General features: G+C 37.7%; 14 protein-coding genes and 1 non-coding gene across 15 annotated transcripts; 8 read left to right on the forward strand and 7 right to left on the reverse strand.

The window, feature by feature from the left end:
- Positions 1-462: 462 nt before the first annotated feature.
- SPOG_00951 (glucan endo-1,3-alpha-glucosidase Agn1) lies at positions 463-1,737 on the reverse strand (the record flags this gene model as incomplete). The annotated part of the gene is made up of 1 exon (XM_013169222.1): positions 463-1,737. One exon carries the CDS (start codon positions 1,735-1,737, stop codon positions 463-465), a length of 1,275 nt encoding a protein of 424 aa, XP_013024676.1.
- Positions 1,738-2,391: 654 nt separating this feature from the next.
- SPOG_00952 (meiotically upregulated Mug5) lies at positions 2,392-2,919 on the reverse strand (the record flags this gene model as incomplete). Its single annotated transcript, XM_013169223.1, has 1 exon — positions 2,392-2,919. The coding sequence occupies one exon, from the start codon at positions 2,917-2,919 to the stop codon at positions 2,392-2,394; it is 528 nt and encodes a 175-aa protein (XP_013024677.1).
- A 237-nt stretch (positions 2,920-3,156) lies between these two features.
- SPOG_00953 (membrane transporter) lies at positions 3,157-5,073 on the reverse strand (the record flags this gene model as incomplete). Its single annotated transcript, XM_013169224.1, has 2 exons — positions 3,157-4,325; positions 4,446-5,073. 2 exons carry the CDS (start codon positions 5,071-5,073, stop codon positions 3,157-3,159), a joined length of 1,797 nt encoding a protein of 598 aa, XP_013024678.1.
- Positions 5,074-5,765: 692 nt separating this feature from the next.
- On the forward strand, positions 5,766-7,360 carry SPOG_00954 (poly(A) binding protein Nab2). The gene has a single exon (XM_013169225.1). It carries the CDS (start codon positions 6,127-6,129, stop codon positions 7,021-7,023), a length of 897 nt encoding a protein of 298 aa, XP_013024679.1. The 5' UTR covers positions 5,766-6,126; the 3' UTR covers positions 7,024-7,360.
- On the forward strand, positions 7,320-10,306 carry SPOG_00955 (LEM domain-containing protein Man1). Its single transcript, XM_013169226.1, has 3 exons — positions 7,320-8,875; positions 8,932-9,424; positions 9,472-10,306. Exons 1-3 carry the CDS (start codon positions 7,375-7,377, stop codon positions 10,181-10,183), a joined length of 2,706 nt encoding a protein of 901 aa, XP_013024680.1. The 5' UTR covers positions 7,320-7,374; the 3' UTR covers positions 10,184-10,306.
- Positions 10,175-11,610, reverse strand: SPOG_00956 (uncharacterized protein). Its single transcript, XM_013169227.1, has one exon. It carries the CDS (start codon positions 11,430-11,432, stop codon positions 10,626-10,628), a length of 807 nt encoding a protein of 268 aa, XP_013024681.1. The 5' UTR covers positions 11,433-11,610; the 3' UTR covers positions 10,175-10,625.
- A 538-nt stretch (positions 11,611-12,148) lies between these two features.
- Positions 12,149-12,219, forward strand: SPOG_16328. The gene has a single exon. It is a non-coding gene; the product is annotated as a tRNA-Asp (tRNA).
- Positions 12,220-12,332: 113 nt separating this feature from the next.
- SPOG_00957 (CAMK/RAD53 protein kinase Mek1) lies at positions 12,333-13,885 on the reverse strand (the record flags this gene model as incomplete). Its single annotated transcript, XM_013169228.1, has 3 exons — positions 12,333-13,108; positions 13,150-13,684; positions 13,729-13,885. 3 exons carry the CDS (start codon positions 13,883-13,885, stop codon positions 12,481-12,483), a joined length of 1,320 nt encoding a protein of 439 aa, XP_013024682.1. The 3' UTR covers positions 12,333-12,480.
- Positions 13,886-14,028: 143 nt separating this feature from the next.
- SPOG_00958 (DASH complex subunit Dad3) lies at positions 14,029-14,910 on the reverse strand. Its single transcript, XM_013169229.1, has 2 exons — positions 14,731-14,910; positions 14,029-14,689 (listed from the first exon to the last, which is right to left on the reverse strand). Exons 1-2 carry the CDS (start codon positions 14,821-14,823, stop codon positions 14,531-14,533), a joined length of 252 nt encoding a protein of 83 aa, XP_013024683.1. The 5' UTR covers positions 14,824-14,910; the 3' UTR covers positions 14,029-14,530.
- SPOG_00959 (Smc5-6 complex SMC subunit Smc5) lies at positions 14,700-18,412 on the forward strand. Its single transcript, XM_013169230.1, has 3 exons — positions 14,700-14,941; positions 15,018-15,183; positions 15,228-18,412. The coding sequence occupies exons 1-3, from the start codon at positions 14,889-14,891 to the stop codon at positions 18,237-18,239; spliced, it is 3,231 nt and encodes a 1,076-aa protein (XP_013024684.1). The 5' UTR covers positions 14,700-14,888; the 3' UTR covers positions 18,240-18,412.
- A 52-nt stretch (positions 18,413-18,464) lies between these two features.
- SPOG_00960 (DUF1770 family protein) lies at positions 18,465-19,873 on the forward strand. Its single transcript, XM_013169231.1, has one exon. It carries the CDS (start codon positions 18,723-18,725, stop codon positions 19,506-19,508), a length of 786 nt encoding a protein of 261 aa, XP_013024685.1. The 5' UTR covers positions 18,465-18,722; the 3' UTR covers positions 19,509-19,873.
- Positions 19,740-22,117, reverse strand: SPOG_00961 (4-aminobutyrate aminotransferase). Its single transcript, XM_013169232.1, has one exon. It carries the CDS (start codon positions 21,381-21,383, stop codon positions 19,959-19,961), a length of 1,425 nt encoding a protein of 474 aa, XP_013024686.1. The 5' UTR covers positions 21,384-22,117; the 3' UTR covers positions 19,740-19,958.
- Positions 22,118-22,526: 409 nt separating this feature from the next.
- SPOG_00962 (Dhp1p-interacting protein Din1) lies at positions 22,527-23,675 on the forward strand (the record flags this gene model as incomplete). Its single annotated transcript, XM_013169233.1, has 1 exon — positions 22,527-23,675. The coding sequence occupies one exon, from the start codon at positions 22,527-22,529 to the stop codon at positions 23,673-23,675; it is 1,149 nt and encodes a 382-aa protein (XP_013024687.1).
- A 147-nt stretch (positions 23,676-23,822) lies between these two features.
- Positions 23,823-24,188, forward strand: SPOG_00963 (DNA replication factor C complex subunit Ctf8; the record flags this gene model as incomplete). The annotated part of the gene is made up of 2 exons (XM_013169234.1): positions 23,823-23,939; positions 23,988-24,188. The coding sequence occupies 2 exons, from the start codon at positions 23,823-23,825 to the stop codon at positions 24,186-24,188; spliced, it is 318 nt and encodes a 105-aa protein (XP_013024688.1).
- A 101-nt stretch (positions 24,189-24,289) lies between these two features.
- On the forward strand, positions 24,290-24,935 carry SPOG_00964 (U3 snoRNP-associated protein Imp3; the record flags this gene model as incomplete). The annotated part of the gene is made up of 3 exons (XM_013169235.1): positions 24,290-24,308; positions 24,353-24,861; positions 24,912-24,935. 3 exons carry the CDS (start codon positions 24,290-24,292, stop codon positions 24,933-24,935), a joined length of 552 nt encoding a protein of 183 aa, XP_013024689.1.
- Positions 24,936-25,054: the final 119 nt, after the last annotated feature.

The following is a 25,054-nucleotide window of genomic DNA, read 5'->3' on the forward strand; positions in this document are numbered from 1 at the left end:
CTTGTGTAATGCGACAGATATATACATGTATGGCAGTAGTAACTTACAACTCCAAATGATTATGTACTCCAATGATAAATCTAATTGATTAAGATTATTTATTCTATCAACAAAAAGCACGACGTGAAGTAGCCAAGCAAAAAAGGTACTTGTACATTCTATAAGATGAACATAAATGAGTGGTATTAATATACAGTCCAGAAATTGTCAATCAAAGGCACGCGAAAGGCAACTAGAGGATAAATCCCTGATAGTATTCGACGAAAATTACTTATATTTTCGGATACATTATAAACAAAGGTGTCACATTAACAGAGAAACGGCGATGAATATCTATCTTTCTTTGTATACAAGATGGGCAGCAAGAATCTGCATTAAAAACAAAGAAAAATTTAAAAATCAACACCATTTTCAACGAACAGTCAACCGATATAATAAACTCAAGTGAGCATCAACAAGAGATTAAAAAAATAACGTGCCAGTATATGCATTAAAGTTATAAACATTAGTACTCTTCTCAATTAAAGGTCCAGTTTTCGAGGCCATCTCTTTACCTTGTCGAGAAACACTAAAATATGGACTATTGCCTGGTACCATGCTGATTGAGAAACGATTAACACCTGGACTGCCAGTGAAAGTTTTTTTGTTTGTACCACAAGTGATAGTGATCTCAGCAGGCTGCAACAGATAAACAGCGGCATAAATTAAATCTTCATTATAATCACCACCGGAAGGATATCCAATACTATCATCAGTAGGAACACTGTATTTAGAGGTTGGCCTGTACCAGTAAAAGAGGGATTCAAAATTAATATAAGGTTTAGAGGCTCCATTCTTAAAAGCAGCAATGTATGGGGCTATCATGTAACGCCAAGCCGCGTGATCGAAACCATTAACATAGTCATCGGATCCAGAAGGTAAAGCACCCTGGATTTTACCGATATAATGAGACTCACCAAAGTCATTCCAGGTCAAAATCTCAATCATATCAGGTTGGACATCTAACATTTGTTGCAAGCGATCCAGATAAAGCCAATCACTTTTGTAAGCCCAATTTTTATACTGTAAATGGGTAAAAAACCAAGGTGAAAGAGGTGCAACGTAAATTTTACCCAGAGAGTTTGCTAATTGTTTATAGTAATAGTCATCATTAGCATTCATATCAGCGGAACTTGTGGGCCATGTGTTCCAGGAAACAAAGCCATCAGTTACACTTTGTTGTAAAGCTCCTCCTCCCAAAGCAGTCCAACTAGGAGCAAAAAAGATTGGACATCCAGCGGATTCTAGTGGCTCTTTTACGGCTGAATTCCATCCAGAACTAACATCAGAGCGTCCGAAATTATCGGTTTCACCAGAAAAGGTTGATACAAAGATTTTATTATCCCACCTTAATTGATTGGGTTTGTCAGCAAATCTTCTTATTAATCCTTCAATGAAATCCGCATCTGCAGACATAGCTGTCATATCAAAGGATAGAAACAATTTAAAATCAGTAGATACACTAGCAGCTGCTTCGTAGGCATCACTGATACGCTCAACTTGCCAAGCATCAGCACCAAAGTTCAAAGCGAAACCATCAACTCCAGTTGCGACAGCATCTTTAATGTCCTCTTTCCAATTGTCCACCGTATATGGGTATGTATTACCGACGATGAAGTGTGCGACGACTAACTTACTAGCTTGAGCCAGGCTGGTAAAACTTAAGGCTAGCAAACCGAAAAATAATATAAGCTTCATTTTGTTTGAAAAGTAATAAGATGTATTATGGCTGGAAGATATCTTTATCCCAAGGGGTTCTATAGCTTTCCTTTGTCCCTAATTCTTTGTTCTCACTTAAACAAAGGAAGATACAACGTCGCCAGCGACGTAATTAAACACTAATCTACAGAAACACTCGTAGCCCCTGAATTTATCTTTATATAGGATTTCCCCTTAGAACAGGGCTTGTGAGACATCTCTGAAATTAGAATCGGTGGCTGGCATATGCCCGAAACACCTATAGAAAGGCAAGAAGTGGCTGGTTAATAGCCATTCTTAGTTATAACGCTATTTGTAGATGACGCTTAGTGGATATTGATAGAACATGTGCATATTTGCTGCATATTGTGTTGTATATGCACACCCAATTCTATTTCCCTGCTGGTATAGTAGTAAATAAACTTGCAAATCAACCTCACCAGACATAATGTAAAAGCCACAAAAGAACTAACTAACAAAACAGAAAGAAGCCTTGCTTCTTTAACAGACATATACATCGTTAGTAGGTCCTACCGTCTAGTATCCATGTACCCTCAATATTTGCAAGGAAAACCTAGAAAGCATTTTGGAATGGTGTAGACTTGTTTCATGATGGATTTTAGCCAAAACCCATACTCATTTTCCTTCTTCATTCTATGGGTTGTGGATTTGTCCTTTCTTGGCAACTCTTTTCTCTAATTTCCGAAGTCGCAAGCTTAACTCGAGTAGTAGGTGATTTTGAAGTAACATTGGCTCAATGTAATGAAATAGGATAAAATTAACTGTTCGTTTAAGCATTTCATGATGTTCGCTTAAAAGCTGTCGAAGACGCAGAAACTGCTTAGCAGCGACTTTTTGTTCGTTTAAAAAAATTATGAAATCTTTGACAAAGTTCTTTTGTTCATAGCTGACAAGTCTCTTGGTATCATTAAAAAAATTCATAAGACCATCCAAATTTGATAATTCTGGTTCAAAAATAAGATTTTCTTTCTCTGAACAAGAAACAGTTGATTTAAAAATACTCTTATGTTCATTATAAAGTTCATGATATGCACTTGATTCTAGCAGTCGAACTTCCGTTTCACATAAGTACTTCATTTGATTAGGATCAAAAAAGCTTAAAATTAACTCCAAATGTTTTAAACGTTTCTCAAGGTTCTCTAATAAAGTCTTAGTTAGCATTTTTTATATTATCTCTATCTTGATATGAGTATTTGGTAAAAGTTTAAGACCAAAAGCACGAAATGGGAGTTGACGCGTCGACGCGTTCAGAAATAGGAACCTATTACGTAGCCTTAGATAGAAAATAGAATGAAGAAAAATCATACATAAAGCGAAGTAAAACAAAATCGTAACTCGTAACGTAAGCTTGCAAGCTACTGTACTTTAGATTAATTTACCGAATTTAGGTAGACAAAATTATTTTCGATTTAAAGGTTTGTAGAGTCTCATAAAATAAGTTACCACCAAGCAGATAATGTATAGAACGGCACTCACGTAAAAAATAAGATTAGGGAATGAGGTATCGACAGAAGCGGCATATATGTAAGCATACATGGGGCCTCTTATTATTAGAGCAGCAGCTTCGAAAACGGCAAAAGCAGCCAATATACGTCCATTATATTCAGATAAAACTCCGTTTAGAGCGATAGATTGAACACAAGGAATTACCATATTTGAAATGGCTTGAACAACGATAGCCACAAACAATGAAACATCTGTTTTGGCACAAGCAAGTAATACAGAGGAGCAAATTGCGACAATATAACTAAATCTGGCATTCCAAACATCACGTTTGACGATAGTGTATTTTTCGTCCAATGTGTCAGCTCGAAGGACATTCTCATTGGTATACCCTGGAAGAGTCAAATAAGAGAACACATTCCGAATACCTTGTAGCGTAGAAGGGTTATCGGTACGTCTACTTAGATAATTAAATAATCCCTTTGAAGAGTGAAGCGTTTCCAAAACTCTTTCTATTACTTTGGAAACTAAAGGGAAGATAGTAACCAGCGTGAAAGCGCTAGCAAACGAATCTGTAAACAAGATTAGACTTGCCTTCATTGGACCCCAACCAAACTGGAAGTCTGTATAGATAGGCAGTAAAGCCATAGCTCCTGCTCCAATCAGTGCTAAAAAAATTAATATCGAAGCTAACATAACATCCCAATGCCTTCTTCCAGCATGAGTATCGCAATTAACATCGTATTGACGAATGGAACAGCTTCCTTCCGTACAAACAACTTGAGGCCACAGTACCTTCAGTGGTTCCAAACAAGTACCTATCGTTGAGTTTAAAGAAAGACAAGAGTCATGAGTTTGGTTATCGATTCGGTTCAGACTTTCTGGTAAAATAAGCCAAACGTAAAGTATATAGAATGTCCACAATACTGCTGTTATAATAAATACATAATACATTTTAGAGGAATACTGCAAAATGTAGCCACTAACAGTCGGGCCAAGGGCAGTTCCAACGTGGTAAGTAGCAAAATTCAAAGCCAGATACCAAGCTCGGTGTTCATTCCGAGTGCAATCAGCAACAAATGAATTTTGTCCAGCAAGTATTGTAGAGATATATCCTCCTAGTCCTTTCAAAGATGCAGAAATTAGGATGAAAGAAAATTTACTTGACATATATGATTGATAGAGAAGACATAAATCACCAAGCAGAACAAATGATACAGCTATCATTAATACAAGTCTCCTACCATAAATATCACCTAAAGTACCATAATAGGCTGTGGACAACAGCCCAAGAAATGCAGCCACAGAGCCAAAGGCGGCACGATATTTTGAAACACCAGCGGTGATTTCAGGAAGACGACACATTGGATCACCTGGAGCTAATTCAGATGGATTTAGCCCATAATGTTTGGCGCAAAGCCCTTGACGAAGAAGAAACAAAAGAGGAATTTCAATCATCGCCCATGCAAACGCATTGATAAAGTTCAAAGGTAATACTAATAACGGCGAAATCAGTCGTCTTCTAGGCGTATTATCCATGCAGCAGTCTGTTCTACCGCAGCTTTCATCATTAATTACTCGACTTTGGTCTTCGGGATCATTAAACGAGATAGGTTCATTTGTGTTGTCGGTAGCGTTATAACTCTTATGCGAAGAAGAACTTTGAGGTGTTGATCTATATTTGCTTTCCGTACTAGTCGTATTACCTAGTGTTGAAGAGGCACCGTTATCATTGTCCGTAGAATTTTGTAAAAGCAAGGGACAAGAAGAACAGTATTCTCTTTTCGGAGATGGAGTTCGCGAACGATAGGCTCTATTTACAGATGGGTCGGAAATCAATAAAGGGGTATCTTCGTCATCTCGGGAACTCATAGTCTTCTATTTTCTGTCTTGGTCGTTCTAAAAATTATTGCTGAATAAATCGTAAAAAATGACTATGATGAACGCTCCTCTAAGTAAACAAATGTCAAAAAAACAAGGTTGAATCCCAACACAAAAGGTTATAAGTGAATTCTATATGAACACGGGAATTCCAAAACGTGTAAGACGGGAATATCACTTTTCCAAATCTGATAATAAATCTATCCCAAGAAATTCCTTCTTATAGATGATCCCTAAAGCCTTCTTCAACAAAGATAGATTTGTCGCCTATGTATTATATCAAGGCAAGGTTAGGCTTATAGGTCACCAAACCGTCCGAAACGCTCCAAAAAAAAGTAATGAAAGTATTGCTAACAGAAAACTTACTTTCTATGCAAAATAAACCATGGATTTCCAGCAATTGTATGAATTGAACCAATATGCGCTGCTTGTTGCTTACTGGTTCGGAATACGCTACTTGAAATAACTCTGAGTTGTCACTTCTCTGCCGTTACTTGAGTTACGTTAAACACACGAGATCGGATTAGTACTGTTCAACTTGTTTTGTTTATTACAGAGTTGAAGGATTATTAAAAACAATATTTATTTATACCCTTCATAAAAATTATATTACGTACTATGTATATTGGTTCATATTTGGTAGAATTTGTTGGGTTTCGTAAAGCACTTTTAGGAAGGTAGTGGAAGGAGAAAGAGAACTACAACACGAATATATTGAAACAAGAACCAAAGTGAACCATATAAAAATTGGCATTTTTGTACCGAAGATTGCTTTTTTTTATTTTTTTTAAATTTATATTGGATATTTTTGGATCGAATTGGTTTCTTTTTCCGGAAGATTTAGCATCAGGTTTTGGCTATCAGTCATTGTCGACTAAAAACGTGCTTTTTGTGGGAACCAAATAGCTCTCTAGGTTTGTCAGGAGAAGATAAACTGTTTTAATTGAGCACATTTCTCTCTTCGTTCTGAACTGGTTATAAACTTAGAAAAAAACGCAACTGTACTATCCTCCCTTTTCATCGTCAGAGAATAAGGTATTTAATATGGCCTCTATATTGGAAAATCCTGAGAACAATGCAAAGATTCATCAGCTTGTGGAATCCAAACTGGCCGATTACGGCTGGGCCGAAGAAGCAGCCTCTCTTACGGATTTCATTTTCGTAATGATAAGTAATGGAAAAGATCAATCACAGGTTACCGAAGAGCTTGTGGACTTGATAGGACCCGAATTTGATTCGAATTTTTCTCAGTGGCTGTTTGACGAATTACGAGAGTTTGAGTCCTCACAAGGCGCACAAACAACAAATGAAGAACAGGTTTCTGGTCAGAATGAGCAGCCAACTTTAGCAGAAACCTCTAACGAAAGATTGCCGGAAACCAGTGCGGCCGCGACTGCTGACACAAAAGAGGAAGTGGGTAAAGGAAATCCTCCTCAAACAGAACGTGTTGGTCAAAAATTAAAGAGTTCTGCTGTTCCAAAGCAGCGATTCAATCCTATGGCACCTTCCTTTAGTGTAACAAAACCTATCGTACCGCCTGCTAAACGCTTCTTTAAACACGACGAAGAAATACCTCTTTGCAAATTTGCCGACAAATGTGCTCGCGCAGATTGTATTTTCGCTCACCCTACTCCCGCTGCATCTTCAGGAGAAGGAATGGTTTTAAGCAATAAGATGTGTCCTGCGGGGAGAGATTGTAAAAATTCAGACTGTGTCGAGGGGCATCCATCTCCAGCCTTCGCCACTACACTTCCCTTCAAAGGAACAATTCCTGTTGTCTGCCGATATAATCCCTGTTTGAATCCTAGTTGTCGCTTCCTTCATCCTCAGAAAAGCAAGAATATGACATGGACACCTTCTTCACAGTCGATTTCACCAGCTTCTATAAGCGAACGTAAATTTGCCGTTGAAGATTCACAAGAACATTTGCATGTATCTTAAAAGTGAAAATAACTAATATTTATCGAGTGTCTGTCTTTTTCTTCTCATTCAAGATTCCCATGAGCGATTGTATACTTGGATGGTAAACCTGACAATGATTCTGTATTCGCTTAGCTAGAAGGCTACGTTTATGAAAGTTTGTATAATATCAAAATACTTAAGTATCTTCTTATAAAATATTGGGTTATAGCGGACATAATGAAATTTGTCGTTTTCGTTTAATCTAACCTTGATAGTTTTTCTGATACCCCCACTCCCCCACACAAAGTTGTTTTGATTCTGAGCTATATGTTTACATTCAGCTGAATCGTAGCTACCATAATCAACCATTGATATTTTCCAAAAAAAGTGATGGAGGAGCATCAACCGTATTTCGATCCTCTATATGATGCGTATTCTCTTCGTGTAATTGATTTGCGTGAAATTTTAAACCAACACCAGATATACTTTCCATCCACTGCTAAGAAAGCACACTTAGTTGAGTTGTTCGACAAACTACGACAGGCCAAGAATGGTTCTCTTTCAATTGATGAATTGCAAAAGGAAAATGCTCTTCCGAATCGTAGTCCGCGGCGAAAATTATTGGAAATGACTGCAATAGAGCCTGAAACTACAACCCTCTCAGCAGCTAATACTCCAATCCGCATTACTAGAAGCTCTGCGAGAGAAATAGGTAATTCAGCAAGACGGTTTCTCCCATTTACACAATTGAGTGAGTCCTCTGATGAGGAGGAAATAATCGAAGATTTGAGACAGAAAAAAGCACAGCAAGAATCTCCTGGTTTCCTTGCTTATAATGAAACTAGTCAAACATCTCCAAACCATAATAAGTGGGAAGAATTAATGGATACACCTGCTGTGACGCATTTCCCGGAAGTCATTAAGGCCCATTCCGTCCAGCCGGCTAACAATTCTTATGCTGAAAATTTGAAAGATGAAAAAACTAGGTCTAAAGGAAAGGCATCTTGGGGTAGAACGTCCATCCCGACTGTTGAAATCCCCGTTCATTCCAGGTCGCCATCTTCCTCGCAAGCTTTTTCAGCCAATTCGGGGTTACAACATAAGTCATCACCTGTATTACCAGAGTCTACTAATTCAATGAGCCCCACTTTTCCTTTGAGATCCGCGAAGTTTCATGGGGTTGAGCCTCAAACATCGCCATTCGTTTTGTCTAAAAATCTAAAGTCATCGCCGGACGTTCAAAGCTCCTCCAATACAAGTATTTATGCATCTCCATTAAAGTCGCCGTCAAAATTTAAGAATTTTGCGAACCTGTTTCCTTCTCATCGCACTCCTTTAGGTGAAACTAATTCGCAATCTGTCATTCATACTACACCTACTCATAAAAATCTACAATATCCTTCTGATAGTGAACCCGAATTTTCACCGACATCAATGAAGACTTTGGTATCCAAAGACAATGATAAATTTTCATCCTCTCCAGTCTCTAATTCCTCGTCAATGTTTGTTAGTCACTTAAAGAGTTTTTATGCCAAGGATCAAGCAGCCCCTACAAAGGCTACAGCAAGAACACCTTTAAGCTTCTTTTCTGCTATAGATCGACCTCAAGGAACCTATTCTCCAAACGAAGAATTTGCCGAAAGTTTATTTTCGCAGAAAGGCGTACGGTCTGACAGAACAAAATACTTTCTCAACGACGTCAGTCTTTCATCTACTGAAAACTCGCTTTTTGGAGAACAAGAAGAATCTTTAAAAAACGATTCTCGTAAGTATTATAACAAGATGGGAAAGTTTCGAGTATATGGACTGTTCTTGTTTGTGTTGTTCATTGCTATGTCACTTGCATTCTGGCAGCAGGAAGTTAAACGAGTTGGATTTTGTGAAATTCCTGGTAAGTTGTCCACCAAAATCTTCATGTTAAAAAATATCAAGTTTAACAAATTATAGAAGAGGCTTACCCTAGTTACATTTCTTCTCTCAAACCAGAGCCTGTTCGATCAACCTTAAAGTCTGTGTACAGTTATTTGAACGAAAAAGGACTAAAAGCCAAGTGTATACCATGCCCATCTTCTGCGAAATGCGCCAGTAATAGACGTTTTGTTTGCGACAGTGAAGCAAAGCCGCATATACCGTTTTTGTCAAATTTCGGATTCAAGCCCTATCCTAGTTGTGTCACCGCTAGTTCTGTTACAGATCGTCTAGAGAACATGGTTAAGGCTTGTGTTAACATGGTTGAAGAATGGTATACGCAAGATGGATTAGAATCTCAGGTTCCTGTACAGCAAGAATTATCCGAGAGTCATTTTCATTCTTCAGTTATTGATGAATTCTATGAAAAGTTCAAAGGGGAAATGGATTTGGAAATCGCAAAGGATGAGTTTAAAGTTTATCTCAAACAAGCTTTGGAAAGGCTAAACGCCCTAAAAACAAAAAATAAGAAGTAAGGACGGCATATATTGTGCAATGTACATACTAACTTGAAACTAGAATTCATGAAGGCATTTTTACTATCTATTCTCACTTTTTTAGCTTGACGAATTATCTCGCAAATATCATAAACACCAGCATTGCCGCTACCTTGCATTCTAAAAGCAAGTCAATTGCTCGTTCGATAAATTCATATACTTCTTCCGTGCATCTTAACTTGTTAAAATATGCTTTCATGAAGAGACTCCAGTTGATTTACTCTACTACCGGAAGCATATGTAACCATCTGGGCATGATTATGGGTGAAATATCTCTTAATATACTGGCGAATATTAAAGAGACGTTTCTTAAATCATGGAAAAATCTCTTAATGGGAGTTTTGGGTATATTATTGCTACGTATTGGTACCTCGCTCATTACTTATTTATGGTCATTATTTATCTCTTTTTACAGCACAGAACAGCTTGTAAGAATTTGCGTCAAGCACTGTGTTACTCGTTTACGAAATACAAAAAAGAAATCTCTTCAAGATGAATCTACAAATCCTCGTTTACATCTGGAAGAACTCCGTACGGAATGTTTTGTTTCTAATCTTAAAAACGATAAAGACCTTAATTACTTGAGAGAAGCAAGCAATATTACTCAGAAGAGAGTTTGGCAACGAAGCGTAAAGGTAATTGACCAGATGGTGAGTGTTCGGGTTTGTGATGAAAAATCAACAAACAAACGCACTTGGGAATGGATTGGTGTTTTACCAGACAATGGATATTAAAATATTTTAAATGGAGCAGAATGGTATTTCTCTTTATATAATATAGTTAAAAAATTGGTTGGTATTGCCAAGCTATCAACAAAAAGAAGATTGCATTAGAAAAATAAAAGTTTTTATTAGTTAACCTTTCATATAGACAAAGAAACAAACATGCGTATAATTTTAAACTAATCAGAGCTGTTCTATATGACAGTACTAGTAAATTCAAATTTGTAGGAAAGGAAAGCCATAGAGGAAATTAGTGAGTGTACATAAGCAATCTAAGATAAAATAATGAAATAATCGACCAAATTAACAGAGGAAAACAGAATAACCAGAATGAAGGGGAAAATATGTAGTAAAATGAGAAAGGAATATTCTAATTCAACAAATCGTACGAAACAATATAATTGGATAAAACGGTGCTTAAAGTGAAATCCAAGATAAGCAAGCATTATACCTATCAATGAAGTGCACTACTGACAAGGTTGCGAAGGGCTTTACAAAGCAGAGAAACATCACCCGAATAACGACCGGAAGCATAAAAGTACTTTGTATCGGAATAAATCCAATGAGAAGCAGTCGGACCAGCTTTGTACTTGTCTGCTGGGATAAGTGTAGAAGCATAAGCAGATGGATTGGAAACGCCCAACAAATAAGATGTTCTTTCCATATAAAGAGGAGTAGTTGTCGATTTAATTTGGAGATTTGGAGCGGCACAATGGACGGCAATAGCGCCTTGGGCAATGGTTCCCAAAACGTGGTTACCACTTGCACGGGAGCACAAAGGAATGTAATCGGATAGTAAGAAAGACAAGCGAGAACATTGAACAAATTCCAAAACTGCCGGATCCTGGCCACCTGGAATAAGAACTAAGTCATAGGTATTGAAAGTGAAAGATTCAGAGGACAAGCTAAGAGGTTTCAAAAATTCAGTAGTGGTAGACATTCTTTCGTAAAGCCTACAAGTTTCAGCAGTGGCTCCAAAAAACCAAGACTTAAAACCACCTAAAAGTCTCTGATCGGCCTGAGCAACATTTCCTGTCAAAGTTGCAAAATGCACCATGTATCCTTGTTTCAAAAAATAATGCCAAGAATCGCAGACTTGAGTAACATCGTAACCAGTATCAGGTAAAACAATACACATTTTGAGCGTGCGATGCTTTCTATTTGCGACGTTCTGCACGGGAGTAGGAGCCCATAACGGGTTAGCAAAAGGCTGGAGAATAGTCGAATTTGACTGGTCTTCACGAACTATTTGCATTGACATTTTCAATTCCTGAAAAAACACTAAAACAATGGGTACTTCGTAATTAACTATAAAAGTCGTTCTCCGACAGAAAATGGGATCCGTTTTTTTTTCTATAAAGACTCTATTTTCACCAATTGCTTCAAAAATGCCAATTGAATTAAAGAAAACAAACTAAAAATTGGGAGCTTTCTCGTTGGCAAACGACAAGAAAAAACTCGACTGTGGACAGTAATATCCGTCTATGAAACTAGGTTTAAGCTATACCGAAGCGAGTAGCAATACAGTAGTAAATAAAAGATAGATAATTTATCATAAACAAACGCAAAAAAAAAAGTCTTTGGTGTTGATAATTAGATATAGAAAACCATTTGTTTTTGAAACTTTATTCAATTTTCGCCGATTTTTATGGGATGACTTGTGTCTATAGTGTCGTACGACGTTATTAGAATGGTATGAATAATATATGAAGAGTTTACATATAATAAGTAATTAAAAAAGAAAAAAGCAACAACAAAAGCGCTTAAAAATATCCAGCCGATCAAAATTTACAAGGAAGTCGAATCCAAACGGATTTGATACCTCTCTTGGTAAAGAGTCCTGTCTCATTTTTTTCAGGTACCTTGTAGCAGCAGAACCTTTACCATTTCTAGAGTTAAAATTGCTATACTTGTTTAAAATTTATACTTCAACTCTCTGAGATATAAATGCATATACTCAATCCGCTTTATAAGACATCTTCCTTAGTATAGGGGTAGTACACCAGCCTGTCACGCTGGCAGCCCGGGTTCGAATCCCGGAGGGAGAGTTTATTTTTTTCAATCTTACGGATTTTTAATTTTGTTCGCATGAGGAATGTTCAAAGGAAAAACCAAAGCTAAAAGATGTACGTCAATGACTGACTCTTCAAATGTTCATAAACCCCATTTTATTCAAGTTCGTTTCATAAGCATAGCTTACGAAGTTTGAAGTACGTAATAAATTATAACCAAGTTTTGAAAACGTTAAGCATGAATAGCCCTTCTTTTCTTCAAAGTTTCTAGTTTGAGTGTAAATGTGTTTAAATGATTCATAATGGATATTGTTTAAGAATTCGAGTTTTATACAATTTTTCCAACCGAGATTTGTGTCTAAAAAACCAAGGGTGTTCTTCTGCTTCCTGGACTGTTGGACGTTGAATTGGGAGTTTTTGCAGAAAAGAAGAAATTAAATCTTTAGCTTGTCTAGAAATAGTTTTCCAGACCTCGTCTTCAAATACTATAGTCCCATCCGAGGAAAACGTAGGAGAATTTCCTGAAAGAAGCAAATACATGATGATTCCTAGGCTCCATATATCTACCTCTTTGCCATACCCCATATTCATTTCTTTGCAACGCCTGCTGCGACCTTTCAAGTCTCTTATTTCTGGGGCCGTGTATTCCAAGGTGCCCACAAATGTCGACATTCTTTTCCCCTTTTCCATACATCTGGCAACACCGAAGTCAGTCAAAATGATTCGGAACACGCTGTCGTTTGAAGAAACAATTAATATGTTTTCTAATTTCAAGTCTCGATGCGCAATGTTTTGAGAATGTAGATAACCTAATGCTTGTAGCATCTGGTACATAATAAACAAGCATGTCACTTCAGGAACTGTTCCCATCTTGGTCAGATAACTAAACAAATCGCCGCCTGTAACCAATTCTTCAAAGATAAAGCTAAAGAAGTTAGCAAATTAAGAATAGGAATATTGTCATACAATTGGTTTTCAGAGTTGTAGTCCATAGCTACATGAACGATATTGGGATGATTTAGTTTTTTCAGAATGGAAACTTCATGATCGTCATAAAAGCGAGTAGAAGACACCTTTTTCTTATCAATGATCTTACAAGCATATTGTCTTCCTGTTTTGTTTTCAATCGCCATGTAAATACGCGAAAACCCTCCAGTACCAAGTAGACGATGGGTAATACTAAATTCATCACCATCATACTCATGATGATAGTCATCATCTGTTATATTTTTCTGCTGATATAAAAAGGAAGCGCAATGACGAACATCTAAAATGTCACCGTCAGATAATAATACTACATTTCCTTTACCAATGAGACAGTGATTCAAAAATGTACCATTGGAGCTTAAGTCTTCACAGTAAACCAATGGATCCATATCATCATCTACAAGCACTGAATAGACTCTAAAGTGTCTATAACTTGCCGTCGATTGAATTAGTTGATACGTATTGGTGTTTCCACGTCCTACAGTCACGTCTTCGTACTTTCTTATACTTATAGCTATACAGGAATTAGAAAAATATACTTACGAAATGATTATCTACCTGTTTGGGGAGATGTTGACGAGAAAACAAACAGTCGGCCCAAGACCCCGTCTTCAGTTTGCTGAATGTCAAGCGTGCTTTCATCGATTTGACTCATTTCACAGAGGATTTGCGTGGATTCTGAACGACTTAATATAGCACGCGACAAAAATTCCATTTTCTAACAATTTGACACGCTTGGTTTTTGTTAAGTAAATGTACGCGCGTCCATCATCAATCTACACAAGTAACAGCTTATTTACCAACGGGGTGACAATTGGCATACGCTTTGTTTATTTACAAAAAGAAAAGAAATAAAGAATAAAATATAAAGAAGGTAGCAGTAAGCAGTAGAAGTTTACGAATTCAAATTGCAATATTACACTTATGAAACATATGAAATGTTGATAGAACCAATGTTGATTTTGATTTGGAGAAATACGGAACTTTGGTTTCCGTGTATACTACTTTTCTCAAGTTTATCGTCCATCAGCAGCTTAACCTGTATTTCAATAGGTCTTTTTGATGATTTTAAGGCGAACTCGCAGTTCCAAGCTCCATAGGTAAAGCCAGAAGAGGGAATTCGATCGACAGCAAACACTTTTTGAAAACCTGCCCGTAGATGCAAATCAGCAAGAAGGTCATCCCTTTATAAAGCCCTAACTTAGACGATTCCTCTGTGCGGGATCCATAAAGGTGTTCACACGAGTACCAGCGTTTCCCATTTCAAGGTGTTTCCTGGGCAATGTAATCGTCTGCAGCTTTAATCAAACCAACATAAAGAATGCAAAATTTTAAGTTTTCAAAGACGGGTTAACCATCCTTATGTCTTTGTGTCTTGTGTTTCCAGGTCCGCCAGTATTGCCCAAACACTCGCTTTAAACAATGTATGTACTAAACCAATCTCCTTTTCCAATTCTCTTAAAGAATCGAGAATATTGTTTGTTGGATTATAAACCATTTCGTGCAACAATTTTGCAAGCTACGTGTCAGCGCTAACAGACCTTTGTAATACACACTTACAGCATCCATATTCATAGCTAATTTCGTATATTCATCCAAAACCTGTTTTTGCAGAACTTGTTTCTCCTTTAAAGAGGTCGAATCTTCAGACATTTTCTTGGAGGTTCAGAACTTGCTCATAACAACATTTATTAAAGTCAACTGGAGTTTATTGTACGATGGAGGGCCATAGGCCTGAAAAACGAAGGAGAAATAATCCAAATTATTTCACGTAAGTTGTTCATTCACATAACGAAAACGTTATATAATTTTTTATTGTATAGGCGTTTTTGCTGACTTTTTCATAGATATGCATACGGGAGCATCGTGCGGGTGAAGTTGATCAATTTTGTCACATATGAGTACTGTGAGTTTTATCCAGGTCCATACTTAAATATGATTATTGGCCCTAATGGCACTGGCAAGAGTACTGTTGTATCGGCCATTTGTTTGGGCCTTGGCTGGTCTCCAAAGGTATGCTCTATTGGCATGCTGATGACTTATTAACGGTTACTTAGTTACTTGGAAGGGCTAAAGAAGCTAGAGAGTACATCAAGTATGGAAAAAACTGCGCTACAATCGAATTGGAACTGAAACTTAAGGATGACAAAACAGTAATTATAACCCGTCAAATCAATCAAGACAAATCAAGTTCATTCTCTATAAATAAGGAAGCTTGTTCATCTTCAGCAATCTCTCATTTGATGGAAAAGTTCAACATTCAATTGAATAATCTTTGCCATTTTCTGCCGCAAGATAGAGTCGCAGAATTTGCACAACTAGATCCGTTCACTAGACTTATTGAAACAGAAAGAGCTATTGACCACGAAGGCTTATTGCTTGAACACGAAAAACTGATTGAATTACGAAAAGAGGAAAAAGATACTTTGCAATACAAAGATCAGGGTCAGAACACTTTAAGCTCGATCAAGGAACGGCAACAGGCTCTTGAAAAAGAAGTTGAAATTTTTAAAGAACGTGAAAATATTCAGTCATATCTCAGTACACTAGCTATAGCGAAAGACCTTATAATATACCGAGAGAAGACAACAATATATAACCAGCTAAGGGAGAATAAGGTGGACATTAAAGAAAAATTAAAGCATGCTATTGAAGAGTTCCGTCCGATTTTGAGCATGAAAGAGCAACTTCAATCGGACTTGCAAGATAAAAAAGAGGCTTTTGATCAGTTATCTTCTTCTTTGGCTGGATTAAAGCAGAAAGTGGGAAGAGAAAAATCATCTGTGTCGAACTTCATGGAAAATGAAAAGCGAATCTACGAAAAAACAAATTCGAATCGTGTGCTTCTAAAAAGCAACCAGTCAGCAGTCCAAGAAGCACAGCAGGCACTTGATGGATTGTTGGGAATGATGGGTCCGAAACCTTCAGAACAAAATTTTGAGCTTGTCCATCAGAAGATGCAGGAACTTAATACAGAGAAACTTCGTTACGAAAACGAGAAATTAGAGAGTTCGCATGCGCTTGGTAATATACGTACCTTTAAAGCACAAAAACTACTTGACATCGATAATCTTCGTCGCGAGCTTAATGCATATAATGATCTTACTCGAAGGAAATTGAAGTATATAGCAACGACGCCTGGTTGGGAAGATGCTTATCATACATATCAACTATTAAAAGAGAATGAATCAAATCTTGAGGAAGCAGCATATGGGCCTATATATATGCATCTAGAATGCAAAAAAAAGAACGTTGCTCCTTTAATTGAAGGATTTTTCCGGGCTGATACATTTCGAACTTTCGTTATGTCAAATTATTCTGACTATTTGAAGTTGATGGATCTGATTACTTCTAAGACGAGGTACACTCCTACTGTACGAGAATTTTCAAGTGAACGATGTAAGAAACTTGATGATTTTCAGTGCATATGTTCCCGAGAAAAGCTTAAATCATTTGGATTTGATGGATATTTATTAGATTATTTGGAGGGACCGGAAGTTGTCTTGGTAGCCTTATGCCATATGCTGAAAATCCATCAAATTCCTGTTGCAGAAAAGGAATTATCTCCAAGTTCTGTAAATGCATTAAATAACTATCGTTTGCCCAATGGTGACCCAGTATTTAAAACATACCTTGCTGGCTCTTCTGTACACCTGGTGTTTCGTTCCGCTTATGGTAATAGAGAATTAACCCAAAGGACGGATCCGCTTCCTTCGAATAGCGTCTACTTTTCTGAAAGTGTTGAGCCATCATTAGTAAAGGAAAAGGAAGAGCAGCTAAGTTTACAGACGTCTAAACTTGAAGAGTTGCAAAGCAATGAAAGAAACCTACAGGGTAAAGTTAGCGAATGCGACGCGCTGATCTCTGAAGCAAATGAAAAGATTGGAGATTTACGCAAAGAAAGAGATGAGAAATTAACTCCCCTACGAGAATGGCAAGACCTGAATGATAGAGCCAATCATCAACGATTGCTTTTAGAGCAGCGGAAAAAAATTCCAAGTCAATTAGAAAAAGAATTGGAAAATAATAAGGCATCGCGTAAAGAAAACTGTATGGCTCTTTTGAATTCTATCAAAAAAATGAAAGACCAGAACACGAAAGCAACTATTGAGTTTGAAAAAAGCCTCGGGTCACAATTGAATGTGATTGAAGCCAACTATCGATTACAAAAACACGAGTTAGATGCGGAACAAGTAAATAACCATCTTCGTGAACTACATGACAAACTGCAAGAAGCTTCAGGAAAAATAAGTACAGCACGAAAAGACGCAATGGAAATATACAATTCCGTTGTTGAACGCTTGCAACATGAAGATCCTGAACGACAGGCGGCCATTACAGAAGTAAGCGAGGAATTTGCGACAGTTTCTGAGGTCGAAAACAAAATCAGCGTTGAAGAAACGAAGTTGGGCTTCATGAATGTTAATAACTTTGTTATGGAACAATATGATCGTCGAAAGAATGAAATAGAGGAACTAGAAATGAAAATGAGTAGACTCGACGAGTCCGTTCTTGTGATACAAGAAAAAATAGAAGATATCAAAAAAGCTTGGTTAATCAAGCTAGAAAAAGTTATCGAGTGCATAACTGAGAGATTCTCACAGAGCATGTCCAGCATGGGTTATGCAGGAGAAGTACGTTTGGGAAAAGCTGAAGACTATGACAAATGGCGCATCGATATTATGGTTCAGTTTAGAGAAGCAGAAGGATTACAAAAGCTTACTGGACAGCGCCAGTCAGGAGGCGAACGATCTGTTTCAACCATAATGTATCTATTAGCTCTTCAGGGTGTCGCGAGTGCACCATTTCGTATCGTGGATGAAATTAATCAGGGTATGGATCCTCGAAATGAGCGCGTCGTTCATTCTCACATTGTTAACTCAACATGCGAAACCCCTTCTTCCCAATACTTTTTGGTTACTCCTAAACTTCTTCCAGACTTGACTTATCATCGAAACCTGAAAGTGCTATGCGTATGCAATGGAAGCTGGCTTCCAGATACGTTTCGAATGTCTCTTTCTTCATATCTGGAAGGTTTGAAGAACAAACTACTTCTGCCTGCTTCTTGAAATCATTAATTAAAACCAGCGTTTTTCTACTCACAGTCACTGTACATTATTTGGAGTTTTTATTTTGAAGTTTATTTCGTTCCTTTCATATTCAATTGTTTTGATTTTGGTCTATATTTATTAATTCAGAGTTACTTTTCTATAGATGAAATCTTACGTGGTTTATTCAGTTGAACCCATTTTGTTCATTGTAATGTAAGAACACACATAATAAATTAAAGAAAAAAAAAAAACAACTCGAAAGATAACTACATTTTCGAAAATAAACAAAGAAGTTCGGAGTTCTATGCTTAATATATAGAATATGACAGTAGACTTCAGTAGCACCACAGACGTATTTTACCATTAACAAACTGCCATTCTGAAAGGAGGATAAAGTCCAAAGTAAGAATTGAGCAGGAAATTCGTTTGTTGAAGCACCTAGCTGTGCTTTGCCAACTTTCTTAAGTTATATAGCACCATATCGCCAACTCATTGCATTTCATGCCTTTGGAAAAGAAAAAGTTTGAAGCATCCGGCGGGCCATCACATAAGCCTTTTGGAGGTGGAACTTGGGACGAAGATTATGAGCTTGTTAGTTTAAATTCTAGTCAAGATGCCTTGCATAGCTCATTTTCGAAATCTACTCCTGTGGACTCGAACCGTACTTCTTCTCCATTAAGGATAGAATCTCTGAGCTCCTCAACAATTATGATAAACACAAAACAAAGGGAGTTTGAGATAGGAGAGGGAATTCCTGAGACCCTCGAATCGAATCAAGCACCGTTGGAGACGGACGACTCTGAAGAGATTATCAAGTCATTTCCTGGCTCTAAAGCTGAAAGTGACGAAGAGGAGGAACAGGAGGAAGAATTGGAAAGTAAAGAGGAAGACGATGATGAAGAGGATGAAAGTATATGGGAGTCTGATGAGTCTGAAGCTCGAACTGAACCTGCTCTCGCAGCTGTTGAGGCTCATAAAGGGAAAGCATTCATATCACCAAGCTCTTCTGGAACTTATGAAAGCGAAGCCTTGGAATATGATGTACCTACTATCCCGGATCTTCGCTTTCAAAACTCTTACTTAAAGTCAATTGAACAAGCAAATGGCTCAATTCCTCTTGTATGTTGGATTACTGTTCGTGATCATATTCTTTTTCCTTTTATAAGCGGCGGGATGTGGGTTTTTGTCCGTCATTTCTTGGGCTTCTTAAAGATTCAAGAGAAAGGATTTAATTTTGGTCAATGGCTACGCAGAACATTCGGATTTTTTTTCCCTTCTAAGAAATGATGCTTGTTTTTTAAATCGTTTTTTTAATTTGGTGCTTTATGAAGCGATTTTTTCACCTGCCTTAATTCGGATTTTATTCCTTGTATGCTTCAATAAAGCCAAGTAATGGCTAGCGCTTTTCATACTCTGCAATATGAAGACAATATCATCACTTACTTGCCATTTTCGTAATGATTGTTAACGGTTTTACTATTTTATTTGATTGTCTGACTCTGAACGACATGTTTAAGATGGATTCGAGCAAGCATGAAATATTAAATAATTCATTCAACAATAATGATGGATAGTGACTATGAACAGATAATGCTATATAAGAAAAGAAAAAGAGAGAACAATAGAAACCATTTCGTATGCGTGTATTTTTTGGGACTGATGGTAGTAGATAATTCAAATAACAATCATCGTTCCATTATGTATGATTTACCATGAAAAAAGGATAAAGATGACGCCTTAAATTAATTCATTAATCTTGTTTAGAAGAATTTCAGCATGATGTTGTTGGAAAACAAGCATAGGACGAAGACGGATCGCTGCAACACCACATCCTCCTACGTTAATACCATTCATCTTCATACGAGCAACAAATGTATCACGGGCAGCAGGTGATTCACAGTCCCATGCGATAAATGTGCCTTTGCCTTTACCACGGAGGTTGTTTATTTTTCCTGGGTGTTTTTCAGCCAACTTTTCAAGAGAAGTGTATAAAAAGTCACCTACAACTTTGACATTATTAAGCAGATCCTTGTCACGGATTTCTTTGACAATGTATTTGGCCTGGATAGCACGAAGAGGATCCCCCATCCAGGTATTGAAGTGTTGATAAGCATGGGGGCGAAGTTTCTCGTCATGGTAATAAACACCGGCTGCTTGGAATTTTTTAGAAAACGTAACCATATCGGGAGGAGTAGGCAAGTTCCAATGCTCATGAGCCCACATAGCACCAGTAGCGCCCATACCAGTTTGAACCTCGTCAACGATGAAGAGAACATTGTGCTTGTTTAAAGTGGCTTGAAGCTTATGGAAGAATTCATTCGAAGCATGGTTGTCACCACCTTCGGATTGAATAGGCTCAACGATACAAGCGGCGATAGGGCAATGATGAGAGCTTAGAATTTGCTCGACTTGTCTGATGCAACGATTTTCTTCAGCCTCGTTTTCAGCTGTATGTTTTTCGAGAGGGTATTTCAATGCAGGAAAGTCAGCTTGAGGCCAGTTGAACGCAGGCATACCGAGCTTATGGATAGGTTTGGAGCGAGTAGTCGAAAGAGAGCCAAAAAGACGACCATGGAAAGAATGGCGGAAAGAAAGGACAGCAGTCTCGGGACTTCCAGGAGCAGAATTGTTCATGCAACTAGCATTTTCTTCGTCGGTGTAGGTACCATTAGCTCTGGGCAAATTGTTGAAGCGATATAGCATGGCTAGCTTGTAAGCAACTTCATTGGCATCGCTGCCGCTCATTTGGTAGTAAACATACTTTTGACCCTTAGGCGCAAAGTCGATAGCACCTTCTTGTACCATACGAGCCCAGTTTTTAGGAGGATAATTTCCGAGAGCAGGACGATTCATCATAGCAGTAGCAGCCTCGTCGGATTTGGCTGCTTCAAGAAGAGTTGGATTGTTGTAACCAACGGGAATAGTAGCAATTTGAGAATAAACATCCAAAAGGACATTTTCATCAGCGTCCACCACGTAATTACCAATTGATTTCTCATAGTCAACAGGGAACTTGACAGCACCCACATCATGAACCTGGCTGATTTCTTCAAGGGTAGCCTTGCCCTTGGGACCAGGAACAGTGCTTGTTTTCACAGAGGGGCCTTTGGGCTCATTAGGAAAATAGGCAGAGCCATCTTTAGTAACATAAGTAGCAGTCATATTGGACAAAAAGGAAAGAAATGAAAACAAGTACAAAAGTTAAAGAAAGCAAAAAAGAATCGAATTTAAATTCAAAGAAAAGAGTCTAAATTGAATTCGTAAGAATGAAAAAAGAATACCAGACAAAAAAAAAAGGAATCTAGAAACGAACAAGACAAAGAATTCCAAAGAGACTTTTAGAAAAAGAGAATTTGATTATTGTCAATCTTTTTACCTCTAACGAAAAGTGTGTAAGGCACGCATCTAAATGTGCTACATGCACCGGTATTTATATCGTTTTCAGGCGGAATTACTCAGCTGATTACAATCCCATCATGGACGATTTCCAATCTTTGCTTCAGTCTATATCAGCGTTGCACGGCGTGGAAGTATCGACCAGAGATAAAAAATGACTTGGCAGGCATCGAACCATCAGTAGAGGTGAAAACAACAGGAAGAAAAAAAGAAAAAGGCAAGAAAAACAAACAGAAACAAGAAAGAAATAGAAATAGAAAAAAGAAAAAGAAAAAAGTTGGTCTCTTGTTTTTCGGCTTCCTCCCTTGAATGAGATATGGTTCCAATTGGGCTCTTGTAGCAAAATTTTCTTTTCATCGACTGCTTCTTTCGAGTAACATAACGTGAATCTTCTCCTCCCTGATCAAGAAATGATCCTTCACTCTTCTTTCGTTTTGTTTTCTATCATTGTTTATCAACGCGGCAAATTTAAACTCATTATCGTAATTTATGCAAACAGCTCGTGGTGTTGAAAGCAAGAATAAAGCAAGCAAACGCATTGTTTCTATATTAATTACAACGCAATAAAACGTGTAGTCGTTATAGTAACTTACCAAACCATTCCAGTTTGCTTAAACACAATAAGGAAAGCTAACCACATCCGTATTCGGCTCTTCTTCCACCTTGACATAAACAAACACCAAAAAAAACAGAAAAAAGAACCTCGTTAGGATTCCATCTTTTGTTAGATTTTTTTGATACTTTCTCTCTTTATAGATAATTTTTGTTTTTTTTTATTTTTCTTTCTGGAAAGCGGCTTTTCTTGTTTCTCGTTCCATAATTATATGGTTTTGCTAAATCTGCCATTAGAAAGCATTTTGTTTCTTTTCTAAGCTTTTGAGTCAATTATTTCTCTCTACGTTCGTTTCAATGCATTACGAATTTGCTTTTTACCAGGTACGTCCTTCCAGCACGCCGTCTGTGTCAGAGCCCCATGAGATTGCTAGCTATAGCCTTTCGGAAGATCACACCTTTCATCTAGACGAACGCCAACTCAAGTATTATTATCCTCCATTGCCTTACAGCGATCTAAATAGTGGGTATCCTGACAAATACCATCCGCCGAAAGCAGGCGCATATCCCATTTCCACAGCCAAAGATATTTTGGAAAAGAAACATATTAATGCAAAAGCAGAGCTGTTTACCTGGAGGGGTCTCATCACCAAAATCATGTGTGCACCGTTGTACCCAAAAAGCCAGTGGGAATTGAAGCTGCGGATGGAACCTGATAGTGGTACAATTTTCATGGAAGAAGGAGAATCCTCGGAAAAACCTTATGAAAATCAAGACAGAATGTGCTATTGGGGCTATAAATTCGAGGTCATTTCTACATTACCCACTATATGGGATGCGTGTTCTCGATCCGTCATCGAGGGCAGAGACAACCAGCCTGTGATCCCAGATGAACAGTACTGTTCCATTGTAAAATACCATATAGGACGTACTCGATTAATTCTTGCGGGGGAAGTCGATTGCGTCTGGGACGCAAAGCCAGGTGTAACGCCAGATTCCGATTTGGATGGAAAAGTAGATAGTCATGTGGAGCAGTCTGAAGCACTTAGCCCAAGAGAAGAATCCCTTCCGGATCCCAAACGAAGGAAACTGGAGGAGACGCATGATTCTTCTGATCCGTCTCCAACACTCGAAAACCCCTCGCCCCACTATTGCGAATTAAAGACTTCGAAAAAGCAACCGCTTGACCATGTTGGAATGCGTAGGAAGCTTCTCAAGTTTTGGGCTCAAAGCTACCTTTTGGGAATTGGAAGAATTGTCATCGGGTTTCGAAATGACGATGGAATCCTTACGGAAATTAAAGAGCTACCCACTCGCCAAATTCCAAATCTTCTTCGTCCATACGCAAAACCACAAGACTGGACTGCAAACCGCCTTTTGGTAGTTTTAGAGCAAGAACTTGACTGGCTAAAAAAGTGTGTTCAAAAGCATCCTCCAAACACCAAGTTTACTTTACAGTACTCGGGAAATGGCAAACTGGTTTTGCGTGTCCATCCACATAATTAAGTTTTGTTTTCTTTTCACATCTCATTTTTGGCTCTACCCCAAGCACTCGATTTTTGGTGCTCTCTTTCGTACATCTTCAAGGCGTGTTTCACCTTACGCACACTGGTTAACCTAGACGAGTTGTCAAAGTAAACTACAACCGGCAGAATGTCTATGGTTCAAATTACTCGTAAAATTGGCGATCAAATTTATTTAATTGAATTGCAAGCTACAGTCGAAAAAGTCTCAGAAACATTCGATATAGGAACTCTTGAAATTATTCAGGTATACACCCATACTCTGACTCTATCAGGCTATTTACTGACCCTTTAGGAAAACAATAAAAAAAAGGCTGCTATTTACGTAGGAAATCAATGCATGGAAGGTGTTGTTGAGACTTTGCAGAAGCCTTTAGCTGTTTTACAAAAATCGCATGTTGGAAACGACAGTTTGCCCATTCAAGAACTGAATATTGTTTCTTTCATTAAAGAGAAAATTCGCTTTAGTTCACGTCCTTTACCTGTGAAAATTTAGGATCAAGGCACGATGACAATTGTCGCCTATATGGCAAGTGCGCCTACATCCTACTGAGAACCAACTCACACAAATTTTATTCAATCTCAAACTGAGGAAAAATGAGAATTCTTAAACATCGTATGTAGAAATATTTACATATTTAAATACTAATTCCTTTTTAGATGAGCAGAAACTGCTGAAGAAAGTTGACTTTCTCAACTATAAGCAAGATGATAATAATCATCGTGATTTGATGGTCATGCGCCGCTATCATATTCCCAAACGAGAGGAATATCAAAAATATAACATTGTTTGTGGTAAATTTCGCCAATTGGCTCATCGTATTTCCTTGCTAAGTCCTACGGATCCTTTTCGCTTAAAGTACGAAAATCTACTTCTGGAGAAGCTCTTTGACATGGGGATTCTACCTTCAAAATCAAAGATGTCTGATATCGAGAATCGAGCCAACGTTTCTGCTATATGTCGTCGTCGCTTACCTGTTATTATGTGCAAACTGAGAATGTCACAAACAATCTCTGCTGCTACAAAGCTCGTCGAGCAAGGTCACGTTCGTGTCGGTCCTCATGTTATTACTGATCCTGCCTATCTTGTTACAAGAAATTTAGAAGACTTTGTTACATGGACCGATACCTCCAAGATTAAACGAACCGTTGCCAAGTATAATGATAAGGTATGTACCATTATTTTTGTTCTTGAACTAATTTACTAACCTTAAAATAGCTGGATGATTATGATTTACTCTAATTTGGCTTCGTTTTTGGCATCCTTGCCGATTCATTCTGCTTGTTCAGAAAAAAAGTGTATTTATATTGGGGGATTATACTGGATATATAGTACTACAGATACATAAAATTTATAATAAT

This window comes from Schizosaccharomyces cryophilus (assembly GCF_000004155.1).
Source record: "Schizosaccharomyces cryophilus OY26 unplaced genomic scaffold supercont4.6, whole genome shotgun sequence".
Classification (NCBI taxonomy): Eukaryota; Fungi; Ascomycota; class Schizosaccharomycetes; order Schizosaccharomycetales; family Schizosaccharomycetaceae; genus Schizosaccharomyces; species Schizosaccharomyces cryophilus.

Coding starts and splice junctions, on each gene's coding strand:
- SPOG_00954 (XM_013169225.1), top strand. CDS start 6,127: ATGGCCTCTATATTGGAAAATCCTGAGAACAATGCAAAGATTCATCAG.
- SPOG_00955 (XM_013169226.1), top strand. CDS start 7,375: ATGGAGGAGCATCAACCGTATTTCGATCCTCTATATGATGCGTATTCT. Junction 8,876..8,931: donor TGGATTTTGTGAAATTCCTG/GTAAGTTGTCCA, acceptor AACAAATTATAG/AAGAGGCTTACCCTAGTTAC. Junction 9,425..9,471: donor CTAAAAACAAAAAATAAGAA/GTAAGGACGGCA, acceptor ACTTGAAACTAG/AATTCATGAAGGCATTTTTA.
- SPOG_00956 (XM_013169227.1), bottom strand. CDS start 11,432: ATGTCAATGCAAATAGTTCGTGAAGACCAGTCAAATTCGACTATTCTC.
- SPOG_00958 (XM_013169229.1), bottom strand. CDS start 14,823: ATGTCTGAAGATTCGACCTCTTTAAAGGAGAAACAAGTTCTGCAAAAA. Junction 14,690..14,730: donor TAGCTATGAATATGGATGCT/GTAAGTGTGTAT, acceptor GCTGACACGTAG/CTTGCAAAATTGTTGCACGA.
- SPOG_00959 (XM_013169230.1), top strand. CDS start 14,889: ATGGAGGGCCATAGGCCTGAAAAACGAAGGAGAAATAATCCAAATTAT. Junction 14,942..15,017: donor AATAATCCAAATTATTTCAC/GTAAGTTGTTCA, acceptor ACTTTTTCATAG/ATATGCATACGGGAGCATCG. Junction 15,184..15,227: donor GCCTTGGCTGGTCTCCAAAG/GTATGCTCTATT, acceptor ACGGTTACTTAG/TTACTTGGAAGGGCTAAAGA.
- SPOG_00960 (XM_013169231.1), top strand. CDS start 18,723: ATGCCTTTGGAAAAGAAAAAGTTTGAAGCATCCGGCGGGCCATCACAT.
- SPOG_00961 (XM_013169232.1), bottom strand. CDS start 21,383: ATGACTGCTACTTATGTTACTAAAGATGGCTCTGCCTATTTTCCTAAT.